General features: G+C 39.3%; 1 protein-coding gene across 2 annotated transcripts in view; it reads right to left on the bottom strand.

Moving 5' to 3' along the window:
- AOPEP (aminopeptidase O (putative)) overlaps positions 1-14,319 on the bottom strand; it is a 490,654-nt gene that overhangs the window by 11,837 nt on the left and 464,498 nt on the right. For both annotated transcript variants that reach the window (XM_075599100.1, XM_075599108.1), the window contains exon 15: positions 912-998. In XM_075599100.1, the coding sequence (XP_075455215.1) occupies positions 912-998 (87 nt within the window). The remainder of the gene's footprint in view (positions 1-911; positions 999-14,319) is intronic.

Below are 14,319 nucleotides of genomic sequence, written 5' to 3'. Positions count from 1 at the left end.
TTGTACTGCACAACAGTATATTGGTGTTTTAGAAATAAAGGATAATAACATTCTCAGTGGCCAACTTTTCCAGATGCACAAAACAAAGATTTCTATCACTTAGCAGGTTTCCTGGTTGTATTTTTAACATTGGCCTTTAAGAGCCACATTCTTTTACTATGGTTTCAAAACATTCTTTTCCTACAAGGAGAGAAATGTTAATCCTTATTTGGCATAATCTGTGATCTAAATATACTTTTGCTGAACTCTGTTCTTAATATGGACCACTAAATATGGGGCGTGTTTAAATATGTATCATCTCAAAAGCATCTGAAGCCTTACCCTTACCCTGTTTTTGCTAAGTTTTTAACATGGACTTGCTCTTTAAAAAAAGCTAAGGCACCCGTTTCCTTTCAAACCTTCCCGCAGTGAAGGCGTTTAACACAGCCACAGCCAGCGTGAGAAAAGATGAAAGAAAATGGAGTCCCATTGAAATGCTGTTTAAAAGGTTCAGCTCCCCTCAGTCAGTGCAGAATTATTGATGTATATTTACTGTCCACATGGTGCTATCCCTGATCACAGGTTTCCCATTGTGAAGTGATCCACTAGTATTCTTCTTGGCAAAATATCATTCAAAATATTTCTGTGTATATGGTGTGTATATATATATATATATATATATATATATATATATATATATATATATATATATATATATATGTATGTATATATTATATATATATATATTCTATTTATTAATAGATTTTTTTTATCTGTTACTTTAGACTACACTATTTAATTTTATTTATTGAAAAAAGTTAAGTAACATTGACATTGTCTAGGAGGAACAGATGCAATCTCCTACTTTATGTGAGTCTTACTGTTAAATAGCCATGCAACTGTGGAGGAATTATTGAGTGAATGTTACTCACCTGGTCCTGCTGTAGGAATCTTTCCACGTCCCCATAGGCTGCTGTATATTTGTGCTTTATAGCCAGCTCACACCATCTATGCCGAACCTATTGGGAGGGACAGAAAGTTTAGTGCATTTTACTCTTTAAAAATATGCACCGAAAAAAAAAACCCACATGTGGATCATAGTGGAATGTGCACAATTGCTGATACTCAGAAGGGAAACCTAGAAACATTATTTAATTAAACCCAGTAGTTACAACTGCTGGCCACCACTCCCATCATCAAGGTGATGTAACTCACTGAAATTCAGGAGCTTTCCTGTTGGTTATTTTGGGTACTTCAGTGCATGCAAAGGGTTGTTGGCAACTCTGGCACTGAAGATGCCATAGGATAGGCACCAATCAATGTATTTTCTTTTTCTCCTATAAGCATGTGCGTAAAATGTAAGAAGCTAAACCCAGGATTCTTCTTTTGGGCTGAGAAAAAGATATACACCAAAAGCACCAGTGAACACACAATATGTAGGATGGCAAACTGTAGTAGAAAGGCACAAGCTAGAAATAAAGTAAAGCTTCATTCCCAAACAAGCATTTATGTGAAGATAGGATGATTTCAATCCTAAATATTAATTATGCTATATTCTCTATATTCATATATATATTCAGCATGCAAGTGCTTAATTCAGTATTAAGTTGTTAGAATTTATATTGAAAAATGATTAGCTGCAACGATCAGATAAAATCAGTCTGAAAACAGCAGGTGAAGAAATGTTTGCCGAGTTGAATAGTATATTGTCTTGAGTTTGAATTCAAAGGTTAGTTAATAGATACTCTAGTAGTACGGCCATACAATGGAGAGGTCTTAAAAGATTAATAACTATACTTATTTAGTAACAGAATAAAGTGGTTCTTCTACATCAAAGCAAATGAAGAAATAGTCTTCTAAAATTGATAATTAACCAAGAGCTTTTTGAGATGACAGTGAGAGAAAAGTATAAAGATTGTATTTGAATTTATGGAATTCAGAATCCTTTACCACCAAGCTAAGATTCCCCACTCCATAACGATATGCCTGAATGATGAAACCTGATGATAACTGAAATTATGCTGTGAAAGATGTATTCTATTTTGTCCCTGATTAAATTAAGAAAAGAACCGTGCCGTGGACTATTTGATATATGTTGAATTTAATGAAGAAAATCTTCATTTGGCGAACCAGCAAAGTCCAGAAAGACTAATCTTCTTTATTATGGAGCTTAATAAATAGACAGTGGCACATATTTACTAAATGGTGCTATGCCATAAGACACCCTCCAGTCCTTCACTTAAATGGAGCACAAGGTGTCTTCAGGTGTCAGATGCCACCCTATGAAACACCTCTTAATAATTATGGCCCAATGCTGTTGCAGAAGTGCGCTGCTCAAGAGTATTCCAACACTGATTAAGGCGGAGTTCTCCTTTGCAATAACCTGCAGCTCCTCTAACTTCAGGCATGGTGAGTGAAGCTCCATTTCTTGCTGCTGCTGTTCATGTGATATATGCATAACCTGAACCTCTGCTGCAGCTGTTCTGGATGATTGACCTATAGGAGTTCTTGTGGGGTATCTTGTTACTGTCTGGTCTGTGGATAGTGATTTGTTTGTTGTCAAACTGTAGCCTCCCAGCCACTAATGCAACTTGCCCTTGTATATTAAAACAGCACTTTATTTATATGTATTTGTAATAAATGTATTCTGAGGCAGTCGCCTCTTCATAAATCCACTGGTCATCAACATGTTAGAAGACAAGCGAGTCTCATTTCCAGCACTTTGTGACCTTGGGTAAGTCACTTTAGCCCATATTTACTTCCTGTGCTGTAAGACACATTACTGCTCATTAACTTGAATGGGTTGGAAGGTGTCTCCCAGCGCCGGAAGGCATGCATAGACTGCATAGTTAATACGGTCCTTTATTTCTCAGTGTATTAGACACAAACACACAAAACCCCTGTAAATTATTCAGTGCAGAAACATATCATCCATACAAGGGTTTATATAGAGAGCTCCATGTAGTGTCAAAATATATTATAAAAAGAAAAAAAAAACATTCTAGATACCGTATTGTATTTTTTGTTCTCTGTGTAAATATGTATGGTTGAAACATACAGAAATTAAAAGAAAATACTATACAAAAAGAAAACAAAATACCCTTTATTGTTAATATGATGGATGGTTTTATTACCAGCAGGCTCAACTCAATGGCCTGCAAACATTTCCTGATACACCATCACAATAAAGCAGTCGGGGCTGCAAGACTAACGAGTATACAGTAGTAACGAGTATAATACACGTCATTAACTTTTCAAATCTGAGATTATGACGCAGGCCCATCTAAACTCACATGTGCTCAACTAGATCTCCTCCCATACAAGGTCAGTACATTGTACCCATTTGTAATCCCTTTTACAAAAATGATTTAAAGAGCAGTAAAATCAAGAAAAGCTATGTAACTTTTAGTTACTATTTCTTTTAATGAACTGCAAATAACACTTAACACAGCCTGGGCTAAAGAAGTGCATAGCCAGTGACCCTACTCACAGACCTCTTGGGTCTCAGAAGTGTGAGGTGGGTTAGTGGCTATGGAATGTAAAGCTGGTAGTGGTAACAACCACACACAAAGTACATTATGGCGAGTAAAAAAAAAAACCTCCCCCACACAGTGTACAGCAAATAAAAATACCACTTGTGAGAACATTCACATGTCTCAGGTAGGTCTGCAACCCTGCGTTTCCCCATTATCCCCTAGCACACAATCAATTAACTAACTGGAAGAGGATCCCAAAATCTGCATTCAAAGGTTCGCATTTTTTTCTTGGATGCATACATATAACGACCCACAACACAGTCATAATTACTGCAAGTGTAAGAGAATGACAAAAAAATGCTATCCTTTTGCATGTGTAAATGATCCCTGTGACGTGTTTGTCTTGTGACAGCTGTTTACTACAAACCATACAATAGATATCCTCTCCTACACCAGTCACAGTGGGGGGTAGTCTATGCGTTACAATGCCAGGCGTTGACACACATTTTAGTACTTAAGTGCTAAAATACTCAGCATAGCAAATTTATCACATGCAATTCTACCCCCATAACGAAATACGTCTGTAACCTTAGGGATAGACTAGGAAAACTTTGGCAGATTCTCAACAGGACTTCAATATTCATACTGGTTTCTGATGACATATTTTGTATTCCCTGACTATTTACTCCTTTCCCACAGCTACAAAAGATGCATAGTTATTGTTGCTTCGTATTTCTCTCAGTAACTGTCAATGCACTCCCCCCCCCTTGTAATTATACTTCATATTGTACCTTTCTGCAACTGTACCAGTCTGAAAACATGAACCCACCTGTAGATGTACTTCAAGTAACAGTGTTAACTTCTCAGTCATGTTGCGGTAAAAGGCAAAGGGAGCTGCATGGCACTATCAGAGACACTACCAGGGAATGGAATCCCTAGGAAAAGGTTTTCCTTAGTGACGCAGGGTGTATATATCCCACCATTCAGTAGTTGGACTGATGGGTGATGGGACAATTTCAGCATGATTTCAAGGTCTCTATCGACAAACCCCATATGACTAGTTACAGACCTGTTTGCGACACCAGTAACATCGCTGGCATCAGACTCCTCTAGCCCTAAAAAGGTGTGAAGTATGAAAGAGACATGCTACTTCAGTCAAGTATCACTGCTACTGCCTCAATATATTATAGGAGTTACGCAGAAGATGCATCAATGTGCTTGCCATCCAGCTACGGTTAATATAAATACTGCAAGTCATTAATCTAGTAGAAAGCACCACAGAGACAGAATAGAAGGATAAACAAGATTAAGTAAGCATTAAACAAACACATCAACATCCCAGATATTTGTCTGACATATTAAAGTCAGCCCGTTCATGCAGCACGTCCGAGTCCATGCAGCATTGTATTACCTGAATAAGGTATAAGGTATAAGGTCTGCGTATACCTGAATTCGATTAGCCATGCATACTGACGTTATGAAGACAGCCATCAACAACTTTATATTAACAGAAAGAAGTTATGTGGGTCATGTAACAACTGACACACTAATTAAAATTATTAACGAGTGATGAATGGTCAGAGCTGGTCTGATATATATTTCTTTATTTCTTCACTGGATGGCTTCCAAGTGTAAGAGTGGAGCCACAATGGGGTACCAGCAGGTAATCACTCCGAAACGTGTTCCAACCACACACGTTAATGGGATGACGGATAGTCATTAAGCTACAGAATAACTACTACAGGTATTTGTTTTGTAAAGATAACTTTTGGCCAATATAAATAAGCTATAAATGGACCGCCTATGGTTAGTGGATTTCCCTATAACATCTGGAGCACTGAAGGGTAGAAATGTAGAATGATCCTCTTACCACAGAAATGGGGATCTGATGGTACATTGTTACTCTGCTGTCGAAATCAAACATGCTGAAGCAAAAATACCATTGTTCTTTGAATTCTAAGCTGGTCAATGTTTATAGGCCAAGTTACTGTACCATGTGCTGCGACTGCACAAACAAATCGTTTTGAAACTCCAAAGTGAAACCTAATGTATAATGGTAAATGCAACAAACTGTAGGAGCAGCACGTGTTCCTGCACAAAATGAGATGCAGACAATGAACGAGGAGACATTGTTATGCCGGTATCTTCCAGCCCTGGATCCAGTATGGAATAACATAAATATTATACATACAGATGGACAGATCGCATACTATTTATCCAGGGCAAGCATTTTTCTTTTTTCTTACTTAAGACTTTTTATTTGAGAAATATATAGTGCAGAACAGAAAGATGGGCCAATATTATACAGGATCAACAAATGTGAAGAGTGTGCTGTTAAAAAAAAAAAAAAAAAAAGTAATTACCTCTAATATTTATTGCTAATAACCCAATCTGTGTAGGAAAGTGAAATCCTCATTTACTGCAGCAATACTACTTCCCAGCCTTTTTCTTTTTTCCTTATTCTTATATGAAAGCATGTGACAATGTTTAATTCGACATTTTTACCTAAACAGGTGCTCCTGTTATAAATCTGTAAAAATCCTGATTGTGTGCCTATTATAATGGCTGCTTTTGTCAGTGCAACTCAACAGCTACAATGTATCCATATATTACTACGGTAACATTATCTATTGTTACAGTTTGCAGCTCAAACTGGTGGGAACATTTGCAACAAATAATCCCAAACAGGAAAGTGGGAGGTGTGCTAAAACTTTCTATAGAAATCAAAGGATGCTTTAAAACTCATTAAAAATAGCATTGAGAGTTGAATAAAAACAACAAAACAGTCACTTTTATCCAATACTACAGAACTGATTTATTTTAAAAAAAAAACCCATAAGATTTCACGTTGCTGCTTTAAAGGTAGAGTCAAAGGTAAGGCCAAACTAAATTATAGTGATTTCATTAAAAAGGTTAACATTTGATGATTGATGCCCTTTTAAAAAAACAGACAACGCGTACAAGTCAAGTACATTTAAATAATTGTTTCTAAACGTCTGTCCTGGAAATGTTTGTTAACATTGTAATATGAACTTTATAATAGATGTCATGGTCTCAGTTTTTTCTTTTTCTTTACTTTATGCCCAGTCATTGGACAGGCGGGGAGCAGAGTAAATCAGATTACACTGTCCTTGCAAAGAGGAGAACAGGGCTGAGTGAGTAGCCATTGCCAGATTTCCCATGGTGAATGAATACAGAGGACATTTCCACACTGTCAAAATGGGTCTTTAATTTACTTGTGTGATTTGAAAATGTGTGTGTGTGTGTGTGTGTGTGTGTATATAGTATACAGTATAGACGTTTGTGTGTTTGTGTTATATATATATATATATATATATATATATATATATATATATATATATATATATATATATATATATATAAACCATAATACTGAGTTAAGATATGGTGAGTAAAAAAAGTGACAAAAACCCTCCACAGGAAAGCAAATATGCAAATATAGCTGTATGCTCATCTGCATGTCTTAGGCAGGTCTGCAACCCCGCCTCTCCCCATTATCACCCAGCATACAGCACTTCCACTGCAGCAAGGGATTCTGGGAAATGACATGAAAGGCGGGGTTGCAGACCTGCCTAAGACATGCAGATGAGCATACAGCTATATTTGCATATTTGCTTTCCTGTGGAGGGTTTTTGTCACTTTTTTTACTCACCATAACTTAACTCAGTATTATGGTTTAGCCTATCCCATAGCCTCTCTTGCATTCCCAGTAAAATCAACCCCACACTGATGAGACCCATCAAGGTCGAAACAGCTGTCTGTGGGTGGTTTTCTGGGTATGCACCTTAACCCTGGCTGTGCTCAAAGCTGTGACCATGCAGCAAGCTTAAGCCTATAGGGAACCATGTTAAAAATGGTTATTGAGGCAAAAAGTGACACTGTGTGCGCATTTGCATGTCATTTCCCAGAATCCCTTGCTGCAGTGGAAGTGCTGTATGCTGGGTGATAATGGGGAAAGGCGGGGTTGCAGACCTGCCTAAGACATGCAGATGAGCATACAGCTATATTTTCATATATATATATATATATATATATATATATATATATATGGGAAAAACAGGAAGAGAGAGCGCACGCCCATAGCGTAAAATAGTATTTTAATGAGGGGAGGGGGAGAGGGGGGATAAAAAATGCACTCACAAGGGTACAATAAAAACAAGCATTGTGTGATATAATCACCACCATCCGGTTCGTGTCTGCAGCGTCTTGGGGCAGTCCCAGTATTGCAGTATCAGGATCGTAGTCCCAACAGGTATCCAGGGCAGATAGTATTCAATACAACTGTATTAGAGTCCTGGAAGATGGCTCCGTGTAGTACAGGCTTCTGCAGCAGTTGCGCATGGATCCGTCCGTTCCAGCGCTCGGTGATGACGTCAGTGTCAATGCGTCTGACGTGATGACGCTCCCTGACGCGTTTCGTCACTCTCGGGTAACTTTTTCAAAGGGTGATGTGGAGATGGGGGAGGTCCGGTATTTATATAGAGAGTCCAATAATCTCAATTACTTTGATCGTCCCCCCTTCTCAGCTGAAAGTGCTAAGTGCTCCAACATATATGCAAATGCCTTAAACATAAAAATATGTCTGAAAATATTTAAAAATATTTAAAGAAGCTTGCTGGATTGGAGATAGAGTGCATCATTTGTCACATAGAAAATATAGCTCGCCATATATGAATCTAAAGGGGAACTATCTTTTAGATGATAAAGCATCAAGGTGTAATTAAATAGACCTATAAACAATGTAGATATTAATACTAACAGATAAATGGAGATAGGAATGAGTCCTATGAAACTCCCCCTTAAATTCATTCTGGCCAATATTATGAATTGATATAGCCATGCCTGGTTTGGCTACCAGTCTGCACTCCCTGGCACACAAGCCCGTGTAAGAGCAGGCAGTGCCAGTACCAATCATGGGGTTTCCCCACACAGGCAGCTTCCTTGAGTGACAGGGGAGGAGGTGGGACTAGGTCTGTGTTCTGCCCAATCCTGGGTTCAGACCTAGTACCTTCCCCCTACTGTACTTAAGGGAGTTGCAAACCCAAATTCAGTAGTGTCTCTACCGTTGAGAAAGACAAGGTATCACACAGGGCTGCTGTGCACTGGCAGGTCCTGGTCCTCTTCCCTTAGGGGGAGAGTGAGTGATTACCTTTTCCCCTGGTCCTTATAGAGGGCTAGGGAAGAGCTGGGACTTCTGTGGGGGCCCTTCATCCGTAGTGAATGTCCAGAGACCATCCAAAGTTTGGAGACCAGATCAGTGACTGTATTGGGCAGGGCTGCTTTGATACTGTGTGCGCAGAAGAATAAAACCGGTTCCAGTTAAATATACCTCCTGCCTGGTGTGTAATCTTTCTGGGAGGAGAGGAAACCGTTTCTACTGTAGGAGATCGCCTCCATACATCTGGAGCCTACAGCAGATGCAGACGCTGTGCACATGGAGTTAATGTCGGGTATATACCCCAAAAGCCTGTCCTGCGGTCCCCACCACCTTCGGCAGACCACTCAGCATCCTGTGAGCCAACACGTAGCATGCACCATACACCTGGTAACATGGGAATCTCCCAGACGGTGGGGGAAACACCGTTTTATATATATATATATATATATATATATATATCTGTTATTCACTCAACCAACTATTTAATCATTTGAGTAAGTACATTCTTATTTTTCATGTTGAATATAATTCTGAATGTCTGATCAACAGCACTCTAAAATCAAATAATAACTGGTTTCAGGTTCAGTACTATTAGGTAACCAACAAAGTCGCTTTGCAGGGAAAGCACTGCTCCAAAGATTTTGATTTAAAGGTGCAATTCCTGACACCCACTTTATAGAAGATACGAAGGGGAGATATAGTAGTCACAATTCTGCTGGAGAGAACCCGTGCCCATTTCACGACAGGTGTAGATGAGCCTAGGCTTGTAAAACCGCTGGAATCGGTTTCCAAAGCAAAACATGCCAAGTATGATGAGATTTGGTAGCGTACATGGGAGATGCAATAAAGCAACAGCATTGTATCATCATGGGGGGCAGAATATAACATTGACTTGCTGGACCTGAACGCCTGAATGGAACAAGTACAGTAACAAAATGTTACAGGTTAGGCAGTGTGTTTTTGTTAGGGACTAGTTATTGATTCATACGGTATCTTACAATGAAAAGAATGAAAGGAACTGAACGGGGTAAGTTAAAGAACGCTTTGCAGTCTACCACAATGGTAGCCCTTTCTTTAAACTAGAAATGTGCTTGAGAATGTCACAATGATTAATGTAATCAGGATGGAATAAGAAAGCCATTTTATACACACACACACACACACACACACACACACACACACACACACACACACACACACACACACACACACACACACACACACACACACACACACAACTCAAAGTTAGATGGGCTACACCCGGACGTGTAGCGCTACCCAAAAACGTAACAATAGCAACACTTCAGATTTAATGTGTCACCAGAAAAATATTTGACCTTTTGTTCCTCATTATCATTTGGTTCCACTGAATACAAACACAAAACAGTGACACTTCTCTTTAGACAATAATCTGCATTTTAAATATACTTAAAAGAAAAAAAATTGCCATTAACCCTTTCTTAGAGCAATGTGCTGTGGGTCTCTCCACCATTAGAGAGGCTAATAAAAATGTCTCGCGTGAATGAATTCTCATGTTGTCCTGTTTCAGTTCTTTTTCTGGGAGAAAGCCAAAGGGAGGGGCGAGGTTTAGTGCTTCCAAGACTTTGCAGACAAAAAAAAAAGTATGTGATGCGTCTTGTGCCTTCTTTTGATGCTCGTTGAAAATGGATTCTTTATAGATGGTGCTGGCTTTTATATGGCAACCACAAATATTAAACAAAGGGGCCTTTGTGTATGAGTTACACCAGGGGTAGGCAACTCCAGACCTCAAGGGCCACCAACAGGTCAGGTTTTCTGACTAAGCCACATGTGGCTCAATCAGTGGCTTAGTCGAAGACTGCATAACTTGTGCTGAAGCAGGGATATCCTGAAACCCTGACCTGTTGGCGGCCCTTGAGGACAGGAGTTGCCCACTCCCGAGTTAGACACTCCCGCCTAGATGTTAATAGCTGATGTATTCTTATGTACAGCCACTAAGGTAATCCCCCATGTAGGAAAAAAACAACGTTTTCTTTAACACATTTATGCATTTATATTGTTGTCATACTGTACACTTAAGATAAATATAGAAAAAAGTTGATTTGTCATAAATAATGTGTTACCACAAATACTTTTTAAAAGAAATCTCCCACTGGTTACAGGGAGTTCTCAATACAAAGGTACTTCTTGTTACAAAAAAAGTTGAATGTCGCAATCTTTGAAAAAGCACAAATTCAAAGCACTATATGAAATATACCACAGTCCTTTATTTGTTTTCTTCTTCTTTCAAAGCCTTGAAAATAATAAATCATGTATTTAGTCCCAGAGCTTGCATTATTGTAACATGTATGGGGGTATTCAACGAGCATTTTCAATGCAAATCATTTCATGAAATAAGAAACGGTTGTTTTAAAGATTAAAATGAAAGAGGAGGGACGATCAAAGCAACAAACAGTGGTTCATGTGAGCAGCCAGTGCACACATCTTCCTTATGCTACAAGGGATATTTTAAACACTGAAATATGTATTAAATAGTCACAAAAGAGCATTTAAATAACAGGAAAAAACAGACATGCAAAAAAAAAAAAAAAAAAAAGAACCGTACATTAAACATGGCAGGTGAGAGATCTTATATATTCAGGTTACAGAAACGTGGGCAGTTGAGAGTAAAAAGCGATTACTTTGAGACTGTGCTCCTGATAGCACATTGGACATTGGGGCTATATTTACTAACCAGTGTCAACCCATAAAAGACCTACTGCACACACCTTAAGGCTTCTGTAAAATATGGTTCCCTGAAAAGTCATTGGAACTCCTCCAAATATGTCCAGAAATTTAAGTCACCAGGGTTTAAGTCTTTAAGTTAAGTCACCAGGGTCGTCGCTGCTTGTGATTTCTACGCCTCTTTCTCCTGGGCATACTGACTTTTGGGGATGGAGCAGCCGCTCTGCTTCTCCATCTCTTGCTCTAGTTTCTGGACCTTTTCGTGCTCCCTCTCATACAGAGTCACCTGACCTCTAAGCTTGGCCTCCAGCGATGCTCAGGGTAGCTTTCAGTTCCTCGTGCTGTTATGCAAGGACATACTTGGTTCTTAGCCGTTCCTGCAGCACTTGTACTACTTTAGCAGTCTGCAGATTTTCTTTTTGCAGAGTTTGCTGCTTCTCCCCGGCATTCTGGAGGTGCATACGCAGACCTTGCAGCCTCTTCGGGGCCCCTTTTAAATGCAAGGGCCACCTCTCATCCCAACTTCTGACACCATATGGAAGAGATGTGTGCAGAGGTACATATAATGGAGACCGATTTGTGTGAAATTAGTTCTTGGCTTTATTGAGCCTGTTCCTTTATCCAGGCAAAACATACAAAAACAACAAAATAACAAACCCCTATCCCTTTGTAAGAGCTAAATACTTCCCCAGACCCTATCTGCAGGACTGGAGGGATATTCCCATTACCAGCCTATCACCCCAAAGTCTCAGGAAGTAACTTAAGCAGGTGGTCCTCCATGTCAGTCTCTGGCAAGTTCCTGGGTCCTCTATGTCCAGGAAATATAGGTCTCTGGGTGATTTGATCCCAGCACAGCCTTTGTGCTCAAGACAGTGTCTGTGTGCAGGCTTCTCTGCTCCGTCAGCCCAAATGTGAGCTAAGGAATTTCTCTCCTGTTTCCAACAGGAGGCTTTTCTTAGAGACTGAATTGGCCAGGTGGAGTCTGGTTAATTGTCTGCTGCACTTAACCAAATCCCTGCTGGATTTTAGAGATAGTTTCTTCAACAAGGATAAGTCCATGTTACATATAGTATTTATTAGTACTTTTCCATTCATGGTAGAACTTACAATGCTTCAGGCACTTGAGAAGAGCTACTTCAAACATGTATGTGCTAGGTTTAATGTACATAGTGATGGATGAAAACATAAACGAGGTTCATTTTCTTGGAAGACCTTTGCTTTATTTAACATGGCTTAAATTATCGTAGCCAGGTGCTTTGACTGAAACGTAGTCTTCTTGAAGACAAATGTAATGAGTTTCGATTTGCTCTACTTTACAGGCTCATTGGTTACAGATACATCACGGTAGAAAACTGTAATTCCTCCACTGTTACCAGACATTACACAATGGTACTAAACAGATTTATGTTTCTCAAATGAAGCCTCAACCGCTCATGAAACCGACCCTGCAGTCGTAACGGGACTTAACGCGTAAAACAGGGAAAATTATCATTGCTTAATAAATAGACACAGTGGCACGGTAAGTGCAAGCATTTTGCGTGTACTAAATATGATTTTGCCATGATATCCACACTGATATAGACCCCGAAGCAATCTATTTTATACTCAACAAAGCAATACGTTCAAATAAAGCAAGGGTCAGACCCCTGCTTTAACCAAAAAAGTAAATGTAATGGTTTTTAGTACATAAAATAAACACATAACAGCCACCCTGCACGACTTTTGGCTGCTTCCCTTCCACTGCAGAAACTCAAATGCTCGGTTTCACGACTTCTTACTTTGCAGAACTTTCCTTTCACACAACTCCCCTTTGCCAACTGCACAGCATATAAAAACCTATCAAGCTGCCAAAATATTTAACGCATTAAAATGCCAGACAGCGTGACGGGATCCATATCACTGTTTCCAGCTTCTCGTGATTCTCCACCACTACAGTCACAATAATCTAAAAACATACATACACACACACACACACACACACACACACACACACATCTGCCTCCATCTCACCACTGCGCAATGAAGCAGGAAGCATTTTGGCTACAGTATGTTTACTCGATAAGCTACATGAATAGTCCCTATTTGGGCTTATTTCTGTTATGGAGCACAATCATGGAGACAGGAAACAATGGAATATCCTGATGTCTAGGCATACACGTTAACCACTCCACTGCTGGATTAATGGGGTGCATGAATACCTAGCACTCTGAAGGAGTTCCATTTAATGCTTTCAAAGATAGTCATTTTCTTCATGATACTCTCTAGATGGGGAAGTTATTGGTGCTACTTGTGCAGAACTAGTCTTCGTCATTTCAAAACTACTGAAAACTACCTCCAAGCCATCAGTCACATATAAGGAATGTACATATTGGTCTGACTTTTTTTCTCCCCAAGATGACCACCTACCCCATTTCATTCTCAAATTCAGCATATAGTTTTTTTGTATTTTGGAGAATGAGATTGAGAGAGGTTGTGTTTTTGTAAAAAACAAAACGTGCTTTTTGAAACCTGTCCGGACCATTTACAGCTTTGAAACGGCGGCATTATTCCTGCCTTAGTAAGGTTATGTCTAGCTTAGCTCTTCTCATCTCACTCCCAGGGAACCCCAGACAAACCACAATTTAGGAGTAACCAATGAATTGTCAAGCACACATGTATTCACATATTTGATATGCGAAGGTCATTTTGTGTGGTTATACCAAAAACATGTCTGGGAGGGGCTGCAATGAGGAGGCGCTTGAGAAACACTGGATAGTCCCTAACTAGCCCGTCAGCAGTATGGGCTAGATTTACAAAGCAGTGCTATGTCCCAAGACACTTTCTACAATGGCTTTGTAAATATACTGCTTATTTAAGTGAATATACTGTAGGTCATAAGGTGTCCTCCAGCATAAAGGGTGTCTTATGAACTAGAACTGCTTCGTAAATAAACCCTATATACTGTACACTTTGGGATCTTTTCCATTCACGCCGCAGCTACAG

This window comes from Ascaphus truei, chromosome 1 (genome assembly GCF_040206685.1).
Source record: "Ascaphus truei isolate aAscTru1 chromosome 1, aAscTru1.hap1, whole genome shotgun sequence".
NCBI classification, from domain to species: domain Eukaryota; kingdom Metazoa; phylum Chordata; class Amphibia; order Anura; family Ascaphidae; genus Ascaphus; species Ascaphus truei.
The sequence above is the reverse complement of the archived record's forward strand: the minus strand, read 5'-3'. Positions and strand labels throughout refer to the sequence as shown.